This window comes from Tauraco erythrolophus, chromosome 15 (genome assembly GCF_009769465.1).
Source record: "Tauraco erythrolophus isolate bTauEry1 chromosome 15, bTauEry1.pri, whole genome shotgun sequence".
NCBI lineage: Eukaryota > Metazoa > Chordata > Aves > Musophagiformes > Musophagidae > Tauraco > Tauraco erythrolophus.
In genome coordinates, this window is record NC_141479.1 from 18,998,560 (window position 1) to 19,022,949 (window position 24,390).

The 24,390-nt window shown below is 40.2% G+C and overlaps 1 protein-coding gene across 1 annotated transcript; it reads right to left on the bottom strand.

Moving 5' to 3' along the window:
• Positions 1-2,061: 2,061 nt before the first annotated feature.
• MLYCD (malonyl-CoA decarboxylase) lies at positions 2,062-21,746 on the bottom strand. Its single transcript, XM_086620826.1, has 5 exons — positions 21,021-21,746; positions 14,682-14,794; positions 13,063-13,219; positions 12,406-12,555; positions 2,062-3,368 (listed from the first exon to the last, which is right to left on the bottom strand). The coding sequence occupies exons 1-5, from the start codon at positions 21,744-21,746 to the stop codon at positions 2,835-2,837; spliced, it is 1,680 nt and encodes a 559-aa protein (XP_086476952.1). The 3' UTR covers positions 2,062-2,834.
• Positions 21,747-24,390: the final 2,644 nt, after the last annotated feature.

Sequence of the window (24,390 nt, forward strand, 5' to 3'; positions counted from 1 at the left end):
GAGTGTTAGCTCTTTTTGAACTATGGCCAGCTGAATGCGCATTTAATTGCCCTCACAGCTCCTCCTGTTTCAAAATAAAAACACCTTTCAAAATCATTGCATTTTCAGAACTTTCATTTGAAGTTAGTAACCTTGTATCCTCAAACTTGAAGAGCTTAACCTAACAAAGTGGATTCTCTTTGTCTATTCCTCCCAGCCAGGAATGGCTTGTACATATTGTATAAGTAGCTAAATTTCACCTTGAAATCTGAACTCTGTAGGAGTTCAGAAAGCTTAGAAAACCCAACAGGAGAATGAAGCCATCTTCCAACCACTGTTAAAAACAGAAGTAGTGCGTCCTTTAGTAATTCGTATGGTGAAAACTTCTGTACCAATACAGTTACGCATGTACGTTCAACACGACTAGCAGAATGCACATGCTACACAGAAAAGAAAAGGCAGCGTGTGAGTAATTTGTTCAGTCTGATATTCTGGTAGACGTCTGACATTCTAACTCTAGATAGCTAATTTTTAGGAAGCTTTTCACACAAGGTGCTAAATATACATGTATACACACACATTGTTGTGTACTCCATATGTTCACATTCCAGGTCTAAAACTTGCACAACAAATTTCAGATGGATCTTCAACAAAATTATCATAATGCCTTAAAAACATGGGTTTTGGAATAGAAGTGGCAACCAGGTTCTTCATGTACTAATGCCACGCCAGGAGAAGATATGTCTTAATTAATCCAAAAAATTATATACACTTGACTCCAATTCTCCAGCTGCCTTCAACCTCTGTCTCTTTTCCAGCCTGAAGTCTTCTCTGGACATGGGATTGTTCAATACCTGTGATCAACTTTCAGCATTTCTTGAGGGTGAATCACAGACTTAAATTTTAAAACCTTCCATATGAAGTACTATAAACACTATACATACATGTGGTTATGCAGACTACTTACCGTAACTACTGATCCAAAAGCAAAAGCTACTGAAAACGCTGAAGTTATTTCCTCAGGTTGGCCAAAATGGAGGAGTTGCCTGTTCAAAGTCTCTGACTAGAAGTTTCCAATACTTTGAGTGTTTCATCCTTAGTCCTTAGCTCCTCAGTTGAGAATAATTAAAGTATAAACAAATAATCTTTAAATTTCTTTATACTTCTACAATGCCCCCCTAGTGCACATTCAGCAAGCTATCCAGAGGTGCAAAAAACCAAAAACAACAAAGCACCCAATTTATATTTTGGCTTATACCATATTATCTTTGGTATATGCACCAGAATGCCACCACCATGTTTCAAGGGGAACTCAACTTCTCTTTAGTGGTTTTGGCAACCAAAAAATTGCTGGACGCATTTTGCTTGCAAGGGCATGATAGCATTTTTTTTTTTAAATCATATCTGATCAAAATCAATAAACTAAACTGTTGATGTGTGAGAAAGCTGTCAATTTTTGGAGCTATTCTTAAAAACATACTGAAAACAACACATAAAATGTATAAAAATGTTTTGATCTCAAGGGAATAACAGGCAGTGAACATACTCTCTCCTTTAACCAGCAGTGCTGCAATATTGACCATGAACAGAAGTCAAGCTAAGCTTTTCTCTGCTTAGAAGATATGTGTAACAGATTCCTGTAACAGGTTACCAGCTTGGAGGATGGGATTTTTTTCTTATAATGAATGTGAAAAAAGTGTATCCAATTACATAATTTCATTCTAGGAGAAAGGCTAATTGGACACTTACAGCTTTCTTCACTTCTGCTTTCATACACGAGCAGGAACTCTATCACTTTCAATTCCTCTGTATAATTCTTTTCTTGAAAACAGTACTGGAATTTGACCAGACATGGGATAAATCAGATATTGCAAAACAGCATGAAATTGTGTTAAGACGGTCCTTCTGCTGAGGTGACACTGTTATCAAGGAGGGCTGTTAAGTGAAGGAAGGTACACGCTGAAATACACAAGACATGATTTATGGAGAAAGTTAATTTTATTGGTTTACAGATCACACCCCCTCTTTATTAAAAAAGCTCTTTATCAACTTAAAAAATTACCAGAGCCAAAGTATAATATACTTATCTGGAAACTTCTCCACTGATCCCTAAGTATCAGTCTCTTATTCCCCTCTCCTATTTGAAAGCTTCCTTCTTGCTCATTATATTTTAGCAGACAAAAGTGCAAATATAATACTGCATACCTGCTGCACTGAGACATCCTGATTTTTCAACAATATTAATGCAAGGTTTTTCCATGCTCCAGCAAAGCGAGGATTCAGTGAGATTTTTAGTGGATTTGAAAAAGGAAAATACCATGAGGTTTTATATGAGAGTTTTTGAGGGAGAAAAAGACAGATATTATTGAAATAAAAGTGCAGATTACTGTTTTGCCAATATATTTGACCAGAAATTTACCTTCACTGAGTACTTCTTTCCAGGTGCTTTGGTACTGAACTAGCTACAATCGTATCACGACAAGTGAGTGCAGCTCCTTTCAGAGACACAGTTTATACAGGTTTATTATCAACGGAATAATGGTACGGCTCAAGTATTTTCCATTCAAGTTACCGCTGAGTTGTAACTGATTGAGAGTATTTTACTCCCCCTTTAATACACACCTCCAAGCCATTTGCACGTAACAGATGTCTAGAACTTACAGTGACTCAATCACAGCAAATCAGGTTTTGATATACAGCAATGTAAGCAAGACAACTGATAAGCTCGATAACTTGGCACCCTGCTGTGCTGAGTAAATCTGTTTTACAACAGACATTCTCATTAAATATAGACACTGCAAAACATTACAGCTCTTTATAGGTGAGAAACACTTGTTCTTAGTTTTCATATTTAATTAAAGCTTGCTATTTTGCTGGAACTGAGACACCAAGGAAAGAACCTGCTCTGAGGCTTTAATTTGTTTAGTCCCCAGGTATGCTGCACTGTTACTGGCCGTATCCTCTAAGAAGTATCGGTAATTTACCATCATGCCACAAGAAGCAGCAATGCCCCGAGGGCTTGTGTCCGCCATCCAGTTTATCCGCCACATCACAGAGCCGTTCTGAAGATGAAAATTTGCTACTGGATTAAGAGCATAGCCACGGTGTTTCTCTCCATACAAATACCACGCACAGAGTCTCATTAACGGTGAATGGAGCACTTTAACTAATTTTTCTGACCTCACCCACTCATTGTTATTTAAGAGTTTCTTTAGTGTTTCAGTAGTAGAGTCTCCGGTGATCTCAGAGATTTCTTGCCATTCTGATTCTGTAAAAAGTTCATTTCTTTCCAGTTCTTTTGTTTGCGAGGAGAGGAGACCAACAAGCCATTTTGTGAATCCCGGGATAGGTGAAAGAGTAGAAAAAACTTTTATCTGAGGAAGTTCTTTCTGCAGACAAAAGGAGATAAAAAGAAATTCGTTAGTTTTGTCATGATTCACAACAAGAAGTCTGAGTGAAAGAATAGCTGATACCTTCACTAAGGATTCTGAGTATTAACTGATACATGTAGACAAAAAAAAAAATTAAAAAAAATAATCGCCCTGCCAGTAATAGGTTAGTACTAGAAAGCACTTGGGAGAACAAAGAAAATTTTAACAGACTGAATTACAGCCCACACACACGATCTGTAGAAAAGTACTTATGCTGTACCTACCAACAGCAGGCTCTGGTGTACCATCTTACAGGCAGAAATAAACACACACAATCGCATGCCATAAAGAAGTTAATCAGAGGAGTAAGATTTTTTTTTTTAAAAAGTAAACATACTAGTTTTCAAAACCTTAAAATACCATTTATTTTTCATATTTCATTTTTCAAAATCCAGGGCAGTTTATTATTTCAGTTTATTGTATAATCAGGAGAGGCTGGACTTCTAGATTTTAATGGGAAGAAGTATTTCCGGAAATTTTGAAAGAGCTTCTTTTTACAAGTCAGCTACTTTTCATGCTATTCCCAAACTATCAAATACATTGATAAAATAGTAAGATAAGAAATATATACTTGCAGTAAAAAAATTAATCACGCAGTCTAATATAAATTAAATTTAAAAATAAGTTTAACAAAATAAAACAACTTCTCTTGCTAATTTATGAGTAAAAACTGCTAGCTATGTAATCGCATAAAGCAAAATATACACAAGGGAAACTGTGTCAGTTTTGGGGCACACCAAGATGAAGAATAGAGAAGGTTGTTAAAGTCACTGTCACTTGGAGTTAACAAAAATTACATCAGTCATCCCTGCTGAAGGAGTGGGGTGGGGGGAGGAACAGAGAGAAGATGGAGCTGAACTGAAACAACCACAGTTGTTTTAATCACTGTTCATACAGGAAGAAGTGGTAAGAACCAAGACGTTTATCAACATTACAGGAGCATCTTAATGTCAACAGAAAATTGTCTTTAAATGACTATGAAATGCATTTTTTGTACTTTGAGTATTACCAAGACAACCATTAAAAAGCCATCATCACTCAGACGCTACCTCACACTTGCAAACGCTACCGGAATGCACGCTGCTAGGTTGGTTGTGTTGCACCTGCACGATCAGGCATCGCTGTGCTCCACACAATGCTGCCATCTGCATTCTGCTTCAGGAGGATGCAGAAGCCAGGGAACGCGGGCCTGGCACACTGCCGTTACAGACTGGAGCCAAGCACCATTTCTAATAACTTCCATAACTCGAATAATATTCAGCAGGTTATTTACAACACCTTTTTCCTTCCAGCACAGAGCTTCCCAGATAGCTTACCGCTGTTCTGCTGGCTTCTGGCACTGAGGCAGACCTGAGCTGGCTGGTCTGTCATCTCTTTTTTAGAAGTTTTGTGACTTATAATTACATAAACTGGATAACATCACTTGCTCCCCTTATCTGAAGTTCTTTGACTATCACACAGATATGTAAGCCAAAGAATTCTTCTTTTGGGACCAGACAGCAACAAGAAAGGCAGACCAAGTTACAAAGAAACACCCCATTTCATCTTCTTAGAGAACTGGATAAAGAAAAAGCAAGTTATTTAATAGAAACATTCATTTCTGTATCTTATTGAACAAAACAACCATTTTTGTAATCAGAGTGCCCAGGAGATCCTGACTGTGTCATATTCTCAACTGCTACAGCTGCCACAGTCAGGTAGTGCAATACTGGTAAAGCGTTGATCTCCTGTGACTTTTTCAAGTTTCCACTAAAGGACAGTATATTTTATTTTTAAGAGTAATTCTGAAGCTTAAGTATGTAACAAGATCTGTGAATATAACTATCAGGTTTCGTTGCATGTGCATTTCATAACAGAAAAAACATTCTTTGTAAATCTACAGAAAGGGATGTCTGTAGAAGGCAATTTCTGCTGATATCTTAGCACCTCTTTGTACAACTTTAGAGAATAAAGCATTTATAAAACAAAATAGTTTATTAGGGTTGCGCTGTTACTGTGGACCATGGCTACAAGAGGCATGGATATAGAAAATATGTTTTAATTAAGACAATGTTTCTTGGAGAAAGAAAAAGTTTCCCCTCCGCTTCTGAAAAAGAGAGTAATGACCACAGTAAATTAAAAAAATACGTATTTGAGGGCAAAAATGAGAACAGAATGAAGCGAGTCCATAGACTTCAAAAATCTTTTCCCTTTCCAACCCTACACTAAATACTTCCCCACAGACATAAAGACTATTTATCCACAAATCAACTAAAAACAACTTGATCAAATTTTAATAGAGAATCAAATGCACTCACTAAATCTTCCTTTGATCACCTTTCATCTGCCTCTTTGTAGTGTTTCTCAACCAAGAAGTATACCTAATCACCACATCTGCAATCTACTTTTCTCTAAAGCAGCAGGATCTCAATTAGGACGGTAGAGGAGAGTTATGCTCAGATGCCCCCTTGTCAGCTACACTTTCCTTGACCCAACACTAGCTCCCACCAAAGACAACACAACTAGCACCAAACCACAGGTCTCTTGGAGAAGAAAGAGGGAGAAAGATGGCACAGAAGTGAATTTCTAAAGGCTACTTGAAAAACACTCCCAAGACACTTGTTCCTGGAGAAGAGCTGATAGCTTTCAGTTTTGTCAAGACGGTAATGAGCAGCATCACTTGCTACCTTCATGTCTCCATCAGCGCACTGAAAGCTGACCACCGTGACTCTGCTGTGACTGGCCGTGGCTCAGCCACTGAGACAACCTGCTGTCAAGTATCTGACCTTTTGCAAGGCAGCTCTTACTGCAGCCAGACGAATTTCTGCCTCAAAGGGAGGGCCACAACTCCCTTCCGAAGACTCAATGACCCAGTACCCTTCTGCCTGTCCACACAGTAATGATGGATGACAACTCAGCAACTGTCTAGGATGTGACAGACCTGCAAATGAACCTTGTGGAACAGAAACACAAACCTGTAATCTATCATGAGCAGCACCCTTTTCATGTCAGCATCCTTAAGCAGCAGCAAGCTCCCCTCAAAAGACACCAGCTTTCAAAATGGGGTTTCATTCTTCTATGTCTTTGTTCCCTGTCGTGCTTTAAAGTTCATCTTTAGTCCATAACACAGAGAACAGGAGAGATAGGGATAAATCAGTAAAAGATTTCAAATTAATGACCTATCAATGAGAAATCCTAGATGTGCTGCTAGAGGGTGTACAGTTGTTACTTTTCTGCAGTGGTGGTGAAAAAGTAAAAGAAAAAAAAAAGAAAAAAAAAAAAGGTTGTTAGAAGCTATTTTCCTGCAGGTAGGGATTCATGGAATACAGATGTGTCTCTTTTTGACCCAAAGATGGGATCACATTCCTTAAAGGTTTTCCTTTTTTTCTAACTATATTACTCATCTTATAGAAGATAGTGCCCTTGAGAACATATTGCTTAGGTCTCTTTCATGAATTCTTCACAGATGTTTGGGGTTAAAACCTGAGAGAGGAAGGAGGAAGGTAATGTTGAAATATGAGAAGCTGAAATTCTTCTTTCAGGAAAAACTGATTGGATCAAGAGAAAAAGCTGCTTACCACGGAGTCAATTCCTGAAGTCTTCTGCATTCTCTCTGCTCAGAAAGCCCAGTGTTTGAAAGCACTATTTTGCTGCTGCACAGAGCTAACAAACAGGGCTTTCCACACCAGAGCTGAGCCATGGCCATTGCTTCCACAGGGGAACAATTCCAATCTCATCTCCCAGCTTGCAAAGCTGACAGGGTACCAATGCACCATCCACAACGACGAAAAGTGAGACTGAACAATTTCTTCCCATATTTGTGTGTTAATAGTAACCACTGTGAAGTTCCTAATTAAGTAGCTGACATTTTGTTTCCTTGTGATGTTGACTGTTCTTTATCATGGACTCTCAGGAGTGACCTGTTCACCCAGCTCAACTCAAAATATTTATCAGGAAGTCAGTAGCTCCTACTCTATTAATAAATACAAAATGGGAAATTGTGCATATTTTTTACTTCTTAGGACAGATAAGACATGGGAAAGTGACCCCATTTTGAAGCTACAGTACGGACTACTGCATATCTGATAAATGCTTGAGTTTAGGAGCTTATCTGAGGCAGCCACTTCTTCTAGAAAAATAAATAGATGCAGCGAAGGGTGAACATTTATGTTGTTGCTAAATTGATGTGCTAGTTTCTAAGGCTATGGGTGGAGATTCATTAATGTTTATTTTCTTGTCAGAAACCCACACATCATTCAGAAACAGCTGCTCATTTTGGTTCGGGGTAGATTTCTGAGTATGGTCATCTTTTAGTTGTTTTACTTTTTTGTATTTTCATTGCAGAAGAACACAGATTTCTCCTGTTATCTGTATCTCATCTGAAACTGTCCTGCACTCTGAAAGCTGTAGTCCAAGGTCACATTTTTCATCAATGAAAGAAAAGCCTGTTTTAGAAATTATGATCTCCCCAGGTCACCCAGATCAAATTAAGGTAGCAATTATCAACAGCCCAAGCAGAAAGCTAAAATCTGCCACCAATTGTTAAGCATTCTATTGAGTCACATAGTAGCTATCAGTTTTCTCCCCCGAATGCCACAGGCTATAAAATTCTAAGCAGTTTTCTCAAAGGCTTCACTACAGTTATCTGTGTCTGTCATCTGCAGACTGAATTGCTGTGATGTACCTTCTGCGGAGCTACAGACCATTTAGAGTGGCTATAAACACATTCTGAATTAAATGTCTGTCTAATGAGAAATCTATCTGTCCACAAATTCACCAGCACCTACCAGCTTACTAGAAATGAATCTGCCTGCTTGTTTTCCAGCACTCAATTTGGGGTTTGTTTGTTTTCTCACTAGTTGTCTGAAATTGTTTCAAAATCCAATTCATTTCTGGGAACAATACAAGCTTAAATTTAAGAAATACAAGAGATTATTTCTGTTGTCTGTTCCCTGCTTTATATACATTAATATAACCAAGAGACTACACAGAATGCACGGGTAGCCTATTCTCACATTGCAGAGGGAGAACTCGGACCAAAGCAGTACGCTTACCCACTGCTTACCCAAAATAATCCAAACAGGAGATGCTCCGATAACAACAGAAGTCTGTTTACAAAACCCTTCTATATTATTTGCGCAGCAAACTTTTGTCAAGCAACAACCAAAAAAAAGAAAAATCTATTTAGAGCAGCACATCTTCTCCCAGGATGCCCTTTGTATGTGGCACAAGCTACATCCCTACGGTCCTATTCTGATCTCCATCACATCCCTCCTCTTTGCCCAAGTGTATTACAATACCTGTGCCAAATGCCAAATCATAGTGTCTAGGTAGAGATTAAGGATTCAAACTGCTAACTGTGCACATGTGAAGAGATGAAACTGAGGACCCATTTCTGTGACTCAACTTCATACGTCCTCCATCTGCTTAAATTAGTGAAAGACTCAAAAGCAGGGGCCATTAACTCCCATGCAGTGCCTCAAACTCGCAGTGCTTAGCACTGAGGCTTGTAATCCTTGCCAGAGCCTCCACTGCTGCAGTTTTCCTAACGGTCCTAATAAAAACCCATTTGCAAGAAATACTTTCATGAGGGAACCTGTACTTGACTTTCTTTGAAGGTGAGAAGTGCTACTCTACACATGTGCATGTTTAGGGGTACGTGACAGGAAAAATAGCAAGAAGATTTCAAAAAAAATTAAGCTCTTAATTGTCTATTAATGAGATTCTAACAAATCTGGTTCTAAATGAATTTATAGACATAACCTTATAGTGTAGATACCTGCTAGATCAATGTTTCAGTACAGTTTTTAAAAATCTTGCCAAATAAAGGCTGCAATGGTGGGGAAAAAAAAAGAGTGGCTATTAGCATATTTCTAACTTAGTGCATGTCTTTTTCTGATCTAATGATATACACTCCTGACAGGTCCAATTTGGAGTTTTCCTTATGAAGAATGACAGCTGAGAATTCAGTTTTGAGGTTAAAATGGCACTTACAAGTAGAAGTGTCACAGCAGGTTAAGTTAAGGCAAAGTCAGATAAAGGATTTTTACTAGAGAATAAAAAAAAGTTTTAAGAGTTTGCAGTGCCTTGGGAAAACAAGAATCAAATAACATTCTGCAGCTCAAACAGACGTCCACAAAAGTTAACTCAAACAAACAGCAAGTTATGAAAGTGTATTAATCATCAACAATTCAAGTGTAATGAAAAACAAAATCCTCAACCCCTTCAAATGGTCTCCTCTTCCCAAAGCATTTTATCAGTTAAATTAAAGAGAGTCTCAACTTAAGTAACCTGGAACACTTGGTAATTTAGTAGCACTTTAAATAAAAATTTGTTTATGGCAAAGCCATGCAAAGGTTATATAAAAAAAATCTTCCTATCAGAGACCTCAACTATCTATTTTTATGAAGGCTGCTGGGAGCTTGCTTAATGAGATGTAATTTTTGACCCAAGATTTCTCTGCTCAGGCTTTATTGTTTCAGCTGCTGTCACCAAGTCAACTCAGCACTACTGCTACACCATTTGTCCCTTTTAAAGTAAGTGACTACAATACTGTTCCAAAGAATTATGTCCAACCTGAACACAGACAACCTTGGAAAGTCCTTTGTTTATACCTGACCAGAGAGAAAGAGAACACATGTGTGCAATTAATGCACTGAAGTAGGACTTTCGGAATTTTGGGAGACAAGTAAAACAGGCTGCCAAGAGTATTACTCATCATATGCCCAACCTTCACCCTGAACAATCTAACTTTGGAGAAATTTCACAGTGTAACTATTTTGAAACTGAAATACACAGGGCTTCTCTCCACTGAAAGATGAAGTTCACCAAGATGGGAGTCACAACATTTACACGAAAAGCAGAATGACTAGGCATTATCAAAGTGCATCAAATAATTCTGATAACAGTATGATGATTTAGGGTCACCTCACAGATGCAGCAGAATTCAAGACAACAAATTCAAGAACAATACTCTGGAATGAAGAGGAAGAAGGCATAAATGAGTGGGAAGAAAGTAGGGAGAGAAGAAAAAATATTAACGACATCAAAAAGAGTGGAAGAAGAACGATTAGAGAACCATATCTGTCATGGATCCTTCATAACTTTTTTTTTTATTCCTTATTTCTTAGCCCTACAATGGTACCCCAACGAGGTTTATCATCGAGAAAAGGAATGGCGTAGAGACAACACATGGAGGTTGTTGTGCCTGTATGAATATAATAAATACAAATAGCCAGGTCATGTTTTGCTACATCTTCATAGTCAACTAAGCACATACCCAATTTACCTTACTAAGAACAGCACATTCTTTGTAACTTCTTAAAGCAGTGTACGAAATTTAAGCAGGGAGGAAGACCTCTATCTTTTAAAGACTTACCTTTAAATATTAAATAAGTTATTTAAGCCTGAGGCAATAATTTTGTTATTAGAATGTATTTAAAGGCATCTCAGCCAAAGTGCTTTCTAGTCATCATGTATTTGATGAATGCTGAAGAAAGGCTGGATTTTACAACACTGAAATGTAGAAACTTTGTCATAAATTTAAATAAGAAACACATTCTTCTCTTGACACATCAAATTTTAAAACTTGCAGGCAGGTTATCTAAGTATGGTATATCTATTTTCCTTCATAACTCATTCGTAACTTTTCTAGAATTGTAAGCAATTTAGTGATGGACAAATATGTTATCAATAGGGTTATTTTATGAGATCAACTCAATTATCCAGACATCATTTTTCAGATGTGAAAGCAGATAACTGCATGAATTTATTCCAATTTCCCCTCAGTCGAGATCTGACAGATGGCACAGCCTAATTATACCTGGACTACAGCACTTTAGACAATTAATCTAAAAGCCATTCCAAAAGCAAGAAGCAACAAAATTCAGCCAAAATAGCCATTAAAAATAAAATAAAATAAAAAACTTCAGGGCAGTCAGCTATGATTCAGTAGTTGACTAACCAATTATTTCGTAGTAGTGGAAATTCGGTGCATCCAATTTTGTTATTTTTGTAAGTAGAACTGAAGTTCTACATCACAGACAATTTTTCAGACATCATTACTAATCCAGATGTCGGAACAAGTAATATAAACACAAGTAGTGATCATTACTTTTAAGTGGTAGCTTTGTTAATAATTTAAGTAATAAAGACTATTGAATAAAACAATTTACTCAAACACAAATGTGACTATCTCTTTCACACGGCTCTGTATATAAATGAATTAATTTTCATTCCTTTCTCCAGCTGCTTGGAAGAAAGTTCTACAGGAAGTAGTCCCAAAACTATTAACAATAATCCCATAGCATGCAATGATATATAAATTCATAGAACTGACTTGCACAAAGTAACTGATTCCTGTGACTTTCAAATGTTAAAGACATCTTTACTATGTTGCAAGAAATGCCTGGGTAAAGAAACCTCTTTTTTTGTTGTTTTAATAAACATACTCAACACGAGCATGCCAACTGCATACATAACCAGTGGCAATTCAATATAACAAACAAGAGAATGAATTAATTAATGGACGAGAAGCATTTTTGTTCTTGGAGCAGGTGTAAGATTTTGAAAAAGGAACAGTCGGCTACATTGAAGAGAGAAAACATTAACTGGGGGCCTGGAAGGGAGCCTGTTAGCATGCATTAACCATGTCCCACCCACTCAACTGAGAAACAGTAGTGAATCGTGTAATACACTAAATTCCAAAATACAGCTACACGAAAGCTACCTTCAATAGAAACATACTAATTTGACTTTGAGCAACCTATGCACATGATCAGGCAAATGCAAGTAATTCATGCAGCACGTCAACTATGTAATGGTATCTGTACCTGGCAGACACTAACGAACAGCAGAAAATGTTCTTCCAACTCTTTACACATCTTCAAACGTTGATCTGGTAAGAAGCTACAAGTGCAGGGGAAGCAGCTCCTTGCCTTGAGCAATGACATGAAATGGGAACTAAAACACCAAGGTAGGGGAGCACAGCATCTTCAGCAGACCCTTCCACACCTACCTGCAGCTCCTTTACAACCCGCTTGATGAGGTAAGTCCCAAGTTCCACACCCTGCAGTCCTTGCTGAGTCAAACTGATGGAGTAGAAAATCGCTGTTGTAATTTTGTCTGTATCTTCTGTTTCTAAAGGTGGCACTTCTTTCACTATGGCCTGGGAAAATAAGGATTTAAAAAAAAAAAGTTAGTAGTAGTTATTACCATCATTATTGAGGAGGGGATCTTTCAGCTTTCAAATGTGTTAACACTTTTCCCCACCATTTTATTCATTACCCTCTGGGAGGAAGAACAAAAATCTAATCAAAAAGTAGAAAGAGCTGCTTATCCATTAGCAAGTGCAGGAAATAATCGTAATGTGGTTTAAAATTTTCTGAAGAAATCATGACCACTTTGAAGTTTTCATCTCATTTGCTGTCTTTTCTTATACATTTCTTATCTTTTCTTATTCTTCTTGCACTTGAGCAAAACCTCAAAATTTCAACTTACGTAACACAGCAGATAAAAAGTTACAGGGATATTTTGTGTAAGTGCCAATTTTCTCATCTCTTAAAAAAATGAAACAAACCCAAATATCCTCAAATTACAAGGAACTACAGATTTTAAGACAAGTACATTGCAATTTGAGCACTTTGCTGTCTACTAAATGCATCAGTGACTGTACCTGGATGCTGCTGGAGATATCACTGGTTAGTGCAACATGCAAGACTATCAATGGTTCGCCTGGGATTGCACAGTGAGAAAAAAAGTAGCATCTTCTATATGACCCAACTCGACGCTTCATATCAACCCAGTTTCTAACAGGATGCACAGCTTCAGAACTCAATGAGAAAATAAAAAAAAAAGTAAAATTACTTTTTTTTTTCCACTTAAAAACAGAGGTCGGCTGTCAACCCTACAAGCTCAGTACTTTTCCCATTGATGTCAGTGACATTACTCTCCAATCAAAAAAGGAGAATTAGGCTGTGAGCAAAAAAAGTAAAATTCATCAGCAAACTGTGACAAAGGAGATTGGAAAGCCATAGTGCATACCCACTCTCTCTAGTTTTCGTCAAGATATGCTTATTACGTATTGGAGACTTCACTTGCACTTTTTGTTGATACAGCACATCGGATTGAGATGACTAAGTCACTGAACGGGCCTGAATATACCTCTAAGGAACTAGTTTTCCTAAGCTACAAAGTAGTCTGTTAGCACTCCCACAGCCATGTCTTCAACTAATCATTCAAAATACTATTTTCTCTATTACATATCTAAAGTCTAGTGTGTTTGCCTAAACACCTTGAAGATTAAGTAGAATATTACTAATCATTTTTATTTTGAAAGTTTAGCCTGTATCAGATCTCTTTTCTTTGCTTCATCAACATTTAAGTCAGGTATAGATTCATTTAAGTCACAGAATCATAGAATGGTTTGGGTTGGAAGGGACCTTAAAGACCATCTAGTTCCAACCCCCCTGCCATGGGCAGGGACACCTTCCACTACACCAGGTTGCTCAAAGCCTCATCCAACCTGGCCTTGACCACTTCCAGGGATGGGAACTCTAGAGATTCATCCTTCTTCAAGTCTTTTATATGACAAAATGCCACACAACATAATTTGATTCCGTCATCTTCAACTTCGTCACTACAACTTTCAATATTTGACAGAAATTCAGAAATAAATGTTGTAAATTTTAAGGAATGTTCATAAAAAACAAGGTGTTTTCTTCACATGCCATTTACAAGTAATATTGTGCACCTCACCAGTTCCAGCCTCACCACATTAGAAGTAAAACATGCTTGAGTGCTGGGCACCTCATGCTGCATGAGACTCAAACACTGATTTTCCACCAACACTGCTGGTGCAGACTGAGGGGAGAAGAAGGTGGCAGTGGCGGTGGAGGTAGCAGTGGCAGCAGCACCCGTAGGGGGAAAGGGAGCACAAAAAGGCAGTGCTGCAAGATCTAGGTTTGTAGGAAAAGTAACAGCAGCACCTCTGGGAATGCGGGAAGAGTAACTGAGAAGGCTGGGAGAAAAGACGGAGAACACACACTTTTAGAACGCACTTTTTTGGGAGAACACACACTTTTAGAGTGCAATGTGTCAGTTAAAGGATCAAATTATGGGACAAATTATCCCCTTCATCATTCACTTGATTCAGTTTTTAAAGTGTGCTCTTTGGCGTGTTAAATGCAACTATTTCTTAAATATACTTTGCCTGTGGCTCAGTATTGAAAAGCAGGATATTGAAAATAGTCATCACCTTTTCATCAATGAGGGTTAGCAACTTCTAGCACTTACTCACTAATTTTCTGGAGTACTTCACAAGGTGATTGCCAAGTGACCCGTTCCAAGTTTAGGAATCCTGTGGAGAACCACTCTGAAAGCATGTTCTTTAGAACTCCATTCATTTCCTGCAAACAGAAGAAAGGTGAACTTATCTGCTAAATAAACGAGGTAGAACATAACGTGAGTAAAAATAACCTTGACTATTTCAAACTACAACACTGGGAAGTTCAAGGAAGCTAATGCATCTGCTGGAACAGATTAACCACATAATAGTTCAGCTTTCCTCACACAGGATTAAAACAATGACAATGTTTAAAGACATTGTCTATGGCAAACTGCAGACAAGGAAATGGAAGAAAACAAAACAATGTAGATGAAAAGCAGACAATAAACAAAGTATTTGAGCAGTCTTGACAATAAGGCTGCAGCTGCACAGGTGCTCAGATTTAAATACCATGAAAAAAAAAATCATGGGAAATCTGATGAAAATAACAACTTGAATTTCATTATATTTTTCTACATCTGAATCTTTTCTGAGTATTCAGCAGTTCATGCCTTAGGAAGACTATCAGTACTAGCTTATTAATATAAGAAAGCAACTCACCAAATTAAAATTTTCCAGTTCTTCACCATATTTTATTGGTCATCTCTATCAAACATTTTTTCCATTGCTCTTTATGAGAAAGATACAGAATAGCTATTTGCTCCTGCACCATGATTAACACATGGAACTTTCTACTTTTGGCAGATCTCCAAGACACATAACGTATCTACTGGAGGTGACTGGAACACATACAGGCACCTTTAGGCACCAGTAAACAACAAAACTGCTTCAGTTTGGATTTTAGCATGGATTGTGCAGCTCAGCACAGGAGCTGCAGATGCTCACTCAGGCTGATAAATTAGAAAATAAGTTTCTTTTAAGAGGATGGAGATAAAAACCATAGGCTTTACAGGATTTCTCTTCTTTACAAGTATGAAAATTTTTGAGCATCAGAAACAAAAGCAGCAGCATAGACCACAGAACTCAAAAACCACAACAGTGACTACAGTCATGGAGTTTGCAAGGTAAATTCCTATCAAATCCTGGTTCTCTTCCATACCTGAAGTGCAGAGTCAGATTTTCCTTCAGTTTCCCTTTTTCCTACCTACTCGTTCTACGCTTACTAAGTTGTGTTAGTGAAATAGGTAGGCTTTTGTTTGGCATCTATGTTTGTTTATGCAGAAATGGCTACTCTACAAACCATCTAGATGAAAACAGCCATTCATCTGCATAGAACAATTCTGTCATACACAAGAATTTTAGCCTGGCTTTCTGTATCTTTTTCAGCAGCATCCTCAAATCTGTAAGAAAAGAAGAGCTTACTTATTGAACCATAAATTGACATACACTTCAAAGAGTGAAAATGTCAATTGCATTGTTCCAAATACAGGGGGTATCCATGAACTATTCCACGAGGTCAACTCTCCCAAGCTCTGTAAATTAGTTTTTTGTTAGTCTTTCTCAGTACAGCGCTCTTTCAGATATATAATAAACTGTGCTGAAAGTCTTCTACAAATTGTACTCCTACCTGCACCTGTACAAGGTGAACAAAGTCTGCATATGCTAGCCAAAAAAAAAAAAAAGTTGTTACATGAATATGAAACTGAAAAAATACAAACAAAATTCACCTGAAGCACATTTATAGAGTAAGCAATCCCCACTGGAAAACGATGGAAGCCAGGTAATGCATGGTACCAGCATGAAAAGAAACCTCTTAAAAAAACCCACTGGGACAGCTGAGGGACATACCAGTATACCTTCCTCTGCCTAATAAATGGATCTATAGCATATTTATAGCAAGTCTGATGATCTGAGGGGCTTACCGGACACGTATGTTAAACCTCTGCTCCCTTACTCCCTCAAAAGAGCCGACTATTTCTACAGTATGACATTACGGTGAAAAACGCGGAATTACTGTTGGCTCGGGGCACTTGACACACTTTGACAATCAGTCACCCAACTGCGTTTACAGTAACCGCAACCTACACTGGCAAAACCTGTTTTGCTGGTGCTTCTGGGCTAGTGGATTGAAGAGAAAGCAGCAGGTAGAACAAGCTGCATCCCAGAGCCCAGCACTGTCTGCGCAACAGCATCTGCACAAAAGGGCTCTTTCTGGCACGGCTACGTTGGGCAGGAATTGCAACTCCTGGGCAGCACAACTGGGCAGACACTGGTCTGCAATCTCTGCAAGGCTTGCATCAGCAGCAGTTTTACTGGGAAAAGCTGAATTTTACTCCAAGTATTCTCTCATACCCACATTTGCTTGTCTTCTCTTTTATTTTTTTAATACATTTTTCCTCTTGAACTGTAGAGATATAAGTGTCTTAAACAAGTATATTCTGATTATTTTGTTTATTCTGGCTTTAAGGTACTTCCCTTGCCAATCCTTGCTTCTGCACAGCTCTGAAGTTTTTAGAGAATAACCATAAATCATTCTGGTCAAATATCTCTTGGTGCAGTGAAAGTCTCCACCTATTTCAGAATGGTTTGGTTTGGTTTCTTTTGTAGGGGCACACTGTAAGCCAGAAAAATAAGCTAGAGTTGTGAGATCCGGGGTCAAACGAACAGATTCCTATGGCTGTCTTGTCTTCCATCTGCTTTTTGGAACACCATTTTCAGAGGGAAACTGCTGATGGCTGCACTCCTGCTAGTCCTGGTTTGGAACACACTGCTCTGCATCTGGCTGTAACACGGCTGGGATGGCAATGCATGCCTTAGGAGAAAGCCAGTTATACCACATGGAAACTGAGAAAAGTGGAAGACGTTGGAATCAGATGCCTTTTGCTCCCTGGAAGCACCTACAGGTTTAGCAAGCATGCTCCATACGATGGGACGTAGTGATGCCCAACTGAACTGGAGGCTACTTTTCAAGACAAAAACGCATGACAGCTACTTTGGGTCCAAGACACAGCTGTATAAAAGCAATGCAATTGTAACCAAAGAAGAAAGTCAAGCAGATGTGCTTCCAGTAATGATTCTGGAAGAAAGGAATCTTGTTTATGGGGAATTATAACTCAATTCAAATAACCTGTTGTAAATAATAATGTTTTATAAAACAACACGTGAAATTATAATGATGTGGATTTTTCACCAGAGCCTGTATTTCGAATGCTGAAACTGAGTAAGCAAGCAAAATATAAAAAAAATTTCAAGAGGAAAACGCAGGCAGAGACAAAGAAGTACTGCAGGTGAGAGGGCTCTGAACAGTAAGAATAAGAACTATGCTCAGGAAAGACGTTTTCAGCAAATTTCACTCTGTGCATTGCAAGGGCTCTTCAGAAAATCAACTCACTTATATAGACAGTGGAAAACATTCATGCCCTTTGGTGGATGGAAGGAACAGAACACATGAAAGGAACATACGAGACAGAAGGAAAAAATTCAAACAGTATAATGAGTAAGAATTAGGCCCAGCTTTACTGCAATTTAACCTTTCAAACCACGTACTATGTGCCAGTACTGTTTTTTTGAAACGGCCGTCTTCACATTACCCATGAGGCTTACGATAGTAATAACTGATTCACATATTTAATAGAAAAGAAAACCAACCTCTGGGACAGATTATGAAGAAAAATTTCTCTTCATTGTATGTCTTGTACCTATTTTTGGTGGACTCTTTGGAAAAAAAGGCTGTATAGCTTCAAAAATACAATTTACCACTAAATTTTTGCCTTCTGATTATCAAGAAACGTGTGTCGAGAGTATTCATCATCTTTTACACACCCACAGAAAGACAATTCACAGAATCATAGAACAGTTTGGGCTGTCAGGGACCTTAAAGATCCTTTACTTCCAACCCTCCCGCCATTTACCATGTCACAACTTCTTACCAAGGGTACCTCTAATTTTTCTGTCTGGGTGACAATTCTGCCTTCTAATAACTAACTTAAATAGAAACTAAACCTAATTTACAGCATGTGCCCTCTCTTTGCACAATCCATCATTTTAAGTATTTCCAACACGTCGTTCAGGGTTTATGTTCAAGATCTATGAAATTCCTCCAGTAAGGTAGTCACCGTTCTTCTCAATTCCTTAAAGTCAGCTTTTCCAACCCAATTTGCCTCACATTGTATCCTGACAGCTAAGGCACTATGGCTGCTGATTTAATGGATGCTGCTAAAATAGTTCAGTGACTTCAGTGCTCAGAATCTTTCACGAGTCTAATAATGAGACGCATTTTGGAGCGCAGTGCAGCTAGGCACACGTCACACAGTGCATAAAAGCAGAGTAAGTTAGGCATTCGCATTTCTTCACTTACTTCAAACATCAGTTCAACTTCAGAGGTGATTTATGAAAGCCAACCGAGGGCATTGTGAAGCTGTGCATACTCGGGAGTAACTGAAGACAATGCTGCACTAGTTTGCAGTGCATCATCTATTTTGTTAATGATTCGGGAATAGTGAAACCAATGGAGAAACAATCATCAGGTAATTTGCATCTTCTTGTTTTAAAATAATAGCTTAGGAAATTTAGGCAGACAGGAACTTCATCATACAATGAATCCTGAAGTAATAACAACTATCCCAAGTTCCAGAGCTTTTCTATACCTTTTTTTGTCTCTTTCCTGCAGTTAGGGAAACCAGCAAAGAACCATTCTGAAATTGTCCACTAAAAGATCCCAAAATACATGCTGTATCATGAGAAGAGTTCTATTATTCTTCTATTAAAAAGAAGAAAAAAACCCACAACTTCACAATCCCCCCTCCACAAACCTACAGCCTGAACTTTCTGCCACAGTTTTCTCTGTTCTTGACATTTGGTCTCGGAACAGGTAATACAGTATCTCACACTTGTGGCTCAAGGTACCAAAATAAATACACATGCCCTCACACCACTACCTCACAAACCACTTGCACCAGCCAGCAATCAACTCCATTGTGGGGACTGCCCAGACTTCCTGCAGGCTGAGTGCTCCCTCGGGTGCTCATAGTTACGCTGACTGGCAATATAAGCAAATAGATTTTAACCACTGGGCAAGACAGGTATTTCGGGAGCAAGACATAACAGCTTTCCCGGACGCACCAGCAAGAACACACAGTTCTAGGTCTTAGTTGAAGTGGAAAGCAGATGAGAATGACCTAAGTGAAATGCCAGGCTGGAAAGAAACAGTATCCAGGGTAAATCCTTACAACCAACATGGTCACAAACAAAAACCAACCAAATCCTCACTTGACCTTTTCTGGCTTGTGTGCTATTTATCACTAACTCTTATTTTTAGAGGATATGACATTGGAAAAGTAAAATTGATAAACAAGTGCAAAAAGACTACAAGAACAGTTTGTATGACTGGGTTTAGTTCTACATGTGAACTCAAACATTTCAAAAAATATTTTGAGAAGACAAAACAGACTGCTTATGACAGCCCTTTTATTGAAGCTTTAGTTTCACAGACAATATTTTCCTACTTTCAAATGGGTTTAGCATGTTTCTTAAATACTGTATTATTCCATGCATGTACATTCAGCTGTTTTACACACTTCTATCTTGCAAATTCAGTCTGTTTTTACTTAAGATGATCCAACACCCCCCTTATGAGGGCTGTTGCTACTCCAGTTATGTGATGACCACGGTTAAATGACAACACTGACATAAAAGCCATCCTTTTCTTGTCAAACTTAATTTGCATTTTAATATTGACAAACAAATTACGGTCAGCGCCATCTGAGCAACTTGCCGTCTTTCTTCATTGCCTTCAGGGAAGTCCTGTCACCTCCTGCCACTGTAATCTGTTGCACAATTCCTTCTTCCACACCCACATCACCTCACTGCACCATGTAACAGCTGGGGATGTTCCACCTCACCCCTTTTCTACACACTGCTGAGAGAAGCCACGACAACTCCTCTCTCCTGTTGATATTCTTCAGCACTGGGACGACACAGCTGCTGTGTCACTCGTGGCCCGTTATCGGACTTCGAAGTCACGCGACTACACACCACTCCTGCAGTGAGCTCCTGACACAGCCCCGACATCAGCTGCACATGTCATGCCGCGCCAGTGTGGCACTTCCTCCACCACCTAACGCCAGTCCTTCACAGCCCGCGGCCCCTTGGAAAAGCCATTGGATGACTTGGAAAGCCCACTGCTTCACACCCCGGGCCGCTCCCTTCCCAAGCTCCCACTGCTGCCACGGGCTGTGGGAAGGGGCTTTGCTCATGTCACACCACAGTGAATCGGGTTCACCAGACACTTTCCAGCCCAATGTGATGGCTCCATGAGCAGCACCGTAAGTCGGAAGCCCCAACCCACGCCCTGTCCAGCCTCCCTCCAACTCCCTTTTCGAGCCGCCCGCCCCCAGGCCTGCCCTCACCTTGATATGAGGCCCATCCACTGCCTTAGTCGCCAACCCCTCCACCAGGTCGCCCCTCAGCTCCACCAGGAAGCGCAGCCCGCCCTCCAGGCGGCCCAGGTGCTGGAAGAGACCGCGGTACCGGGGGCTGAGGTAGTAGCGGAGCCGGTCCTCGGCCTGCAGCAGGGCCCCCGGCTCCCTCTGCTGCTCCCGGGCCTGCAGCACCTTGGCGCTGAACTCCGCCACCCGCCCGTGGTCCACGCCGAAGTCGCGGGCCAAGCGGGTGAGGAGCTCGGCCCTGGGCGGCCCGGCCTCCAGAGCGCGGTAGTACCGCACGAACTCGGCGCTGCGCAGCTCCGGCGGAGGCGGCGCCTTCTCTTTGGTCTCGTAGGGCGGCAGCGGCGGGACGGTGCGGCTCAGCAGCTCCTCCATGCCCGCGGCAGAGGCGGTGCTGGAGCCTGCCAGGCCGCGGCGCAGAGCGGCCGCCACGGAAGCGCAGCGCAGCCCCCGCGGCACTGCCCAGGGCCCGCGCAGGAGCGGCCGCGGGCGCAGAACCGGGCCCAGGCGGCTCATCCCGCTCCGGGCCTCTGGCGGCGGCGGGAAGACACCCCCACAGCGGCCGGGCCGCGGCACCGCCTTCGGGGCCGCGGAAGGCAGGCTGATTGGCTGGCAGCAGAGACTGCCAGCCGTCCCAGCCAATCGAAAGAGAGAAGAGTGTGGCGGGGTTGGGCAGGTGTCGGTCGCCATCTTGAGAGTGGCGCGGAGGCGAGCGGGTCGCTGCTCTGCCTGACGGCGTTCTCGGCGCGTTTTTATCGCTCGGAACTTTTCTCTCCGAGTGCGCGTTTCCCGCGCCTGCACTGCACCAGCCGTTGGCTCCTGTGTCTCTCATTTTCCCCTCCCCACCTCTTTCCCTCACAGTGACGAACTCAAAAGTTCTCTGAAGTTCAGCAGGACCGTTCGGGAACAAACCTAAACACGAACGTGCTGCTTCCGCGGCCTCTAAGTCCAGTCTGAGCAAAGTGTTTGCCTCCTTTTGACATACTGCGTGCTCCATCCTGACGAGCGTTACATGTCCGTCAAACCAAGCAAAACGCAGAGGTGGGGATTGATGTCAGGGAGATTGGGATTGAGCACAGCCTGTCCTGGCCTTGGGAAACACAAGGAATTCATGATCCTCAATGATCGAACTAAGAATTGAGGAGGGAATCAAGCCCTCTTCCAGTGAAAAGAGAAACATAAACGCAGAGCATTACCTAATTGCGAATTTCTAGAACAATATGTTAGTTTCCCAAGAAAGAAAAAAAACCAACGCAAATTAAACAAACAAACAATGTCAGCAGAATAGCACTGGGGAACTGAGGGTCATAAAATAAGCTAAGATACCCTTAAGGGAGGGAAAGCATGGATCAGAAGCATTATGATATATGAAAAATACCTTTAAAGAAACCTTTGAATCCACAGACAATGAATTAAGTTTCGTAAGTTCCTTTAACTACTTTATGACTTCATCAAAAGCGAAAGCTCTCAAAAGTTGGCTGGTTAGTCCTTCTGCTTCACCTCTAAAGAAAACGGGCTGCCAAATCAAGCTAATATTTTCAGAGAGAGAAATGGGTAAATAAGAACTTCTACCAAATAACATGATGGTATTTGTATGTGCAGTGTTTATAGACAGCCATGCTGCAGTTTTAAATGGGTATCCATTAGCCAAGTACAACTTTTTCTATTTGAAAACCAAAATAAAACATTTTTTAACAATGCTTCATAACAAGAGGTGGACAGACTCACTTGTTTTCAATAAAGAGTAGCTAGAAATCAAACTTTTCCTTCTATATATTTAATAATAATCTTTAATCTACTGTATTTGTTTGTATTATGATTACATAAGAAACTTCTTTACAACCCGTAATGCAGATTTGATTAACATAAGCCTAAAAATTGTGCTGAAAGTTTCCATGAGCCGCATTAGTCTTTGCAGCAGTTTTAGTTAATATACATCACCTTCTGAAACCATTAGGACAAAACAATGGCTTTCGGCTGGAAAACCTGGATACCCTTATGCACATACATATCCCCAGGAAGACACGTCAGTGTCTCTTTAGTGTCTTAAGGCACTCCTGTAACTCTGTGTAAATGAATTAAATCAAAGCATTAAGACATTTACAGAAATATTAGTAGAAAGCCTTATGCACCTGTTCAGCTTCTGTATGATTCAGAGATTCCTGGAAAATTCAAGAAGCCCAAGATTGAGATGTTAGTACAGAGAGAGTGGTGATGGAAGTTGAAAGCTTACGACCTCCCAGGAAACGGTCAGCATTTCTCAGGATCAAATCCTTTTAAAAATCCTACATAGAAATCACTTCTATTCTTTTCATTTTGACAGCTGTCTCAGATTGGCCTTGGTTATGATTCCTACAACAGCATAGTTCTCTTGCGTAGCCCACAGGCCGTAAAAACTGGCTACCTATATTGTTCATCGACAGGAAAAAACAGTGGTGTAAGTTATAAGGCTTTGTAAAGGAAGACATTTCTTTTGAAATCTTCTACCGCTGCTTTTTTTGCCCTTGGGAAAACGATTATCTGCTTCAGCTGCTGCTTGAAAAATGAAAACATGTCTCTTTCTGTCAGGACCTGAGGGCTCTAACAGACTTCAATGATCCTGACCAGCCTCACCTGGGACCTTTTCTCGCACCCTCCCGTGGTCCCAGGAACCCATTTCAGCTCAGCTGGTGAGAGTTTCAGTCCCTTCCTAAGCTGTGCTGTAGGAGTGTGGGTCTCCAGTTCAGCTACAGCCGTGCCTGTGCCTCGCTGTGAGTTTCTTGGATCCCAAACTGCCGACTTGACTGCTGGCCCGACTCTGGATCTGCCTTGCTCAGATATGGTGGGGCCATGTGCTCTGCTCGCCGTGCCCGGGTACAGTGGGGCCGTGTTCCCACCCTCAGCTCCCTGTCCCGTAGGGAGCAGCCTTTGTTCAGCTCCCTGCACTTCCTATGCACGAGACCCCTGATCCAAAGATAGGTAAGTTGTTCACAGCCAAGAACTTATTTTCCTTGAAATAACAAAGACCTTGCTAAGCTTTGGAAATGAATTTAGTATATTCTTATAAAGTAAAACTTTGCTTTGGCTTTGATGAAAACTGAACATTGTTATTATAAAACTGGTGATTTAGACTAGTTACACTTGGGTAATGGTAACTTTTGTCTCCAAGCAAAAAGAGAAGTGTATAAAAGACAAAAAATCAACCTGATTTTTTTTTTTTCCTTCCCTTTAATCTGTTCAATTGTTAAGTGAAAATAAAATACATGTCCTGGGTTCTGTGCTCAATAATTCACTGTAATGAAGACAAATTTGTTTATGCTAGATGTGAATATAGTTCTGTGGGTTGGGTTTTGGT

Excerpts from the sequence above, each read along its gene's own strand:
- MLYCD (XM_086620826.1), bottom strand. The coding sequence starts at position 21,746 with ATGGCGACCGACACCTGCCCAACCCCGCCACACTCTTCTCTCTTTCGA. Across the intron at positions 14,795-21,020 it reads TGGATGGGCCTCATATCAAG|GAAATGAATGGAGTTCTAAA; the intron begins GTGAGGGCAGGC and ends TTCTGTTTGCAG. Across the intron at positions 13,220-14,681 it reads GTACTCCAGAAAATTAGTGA|TTCTGAAGCTGTGCATCCTG; the intron begins GTAAGTGCTAGA and ends TTTCTCATTGAG.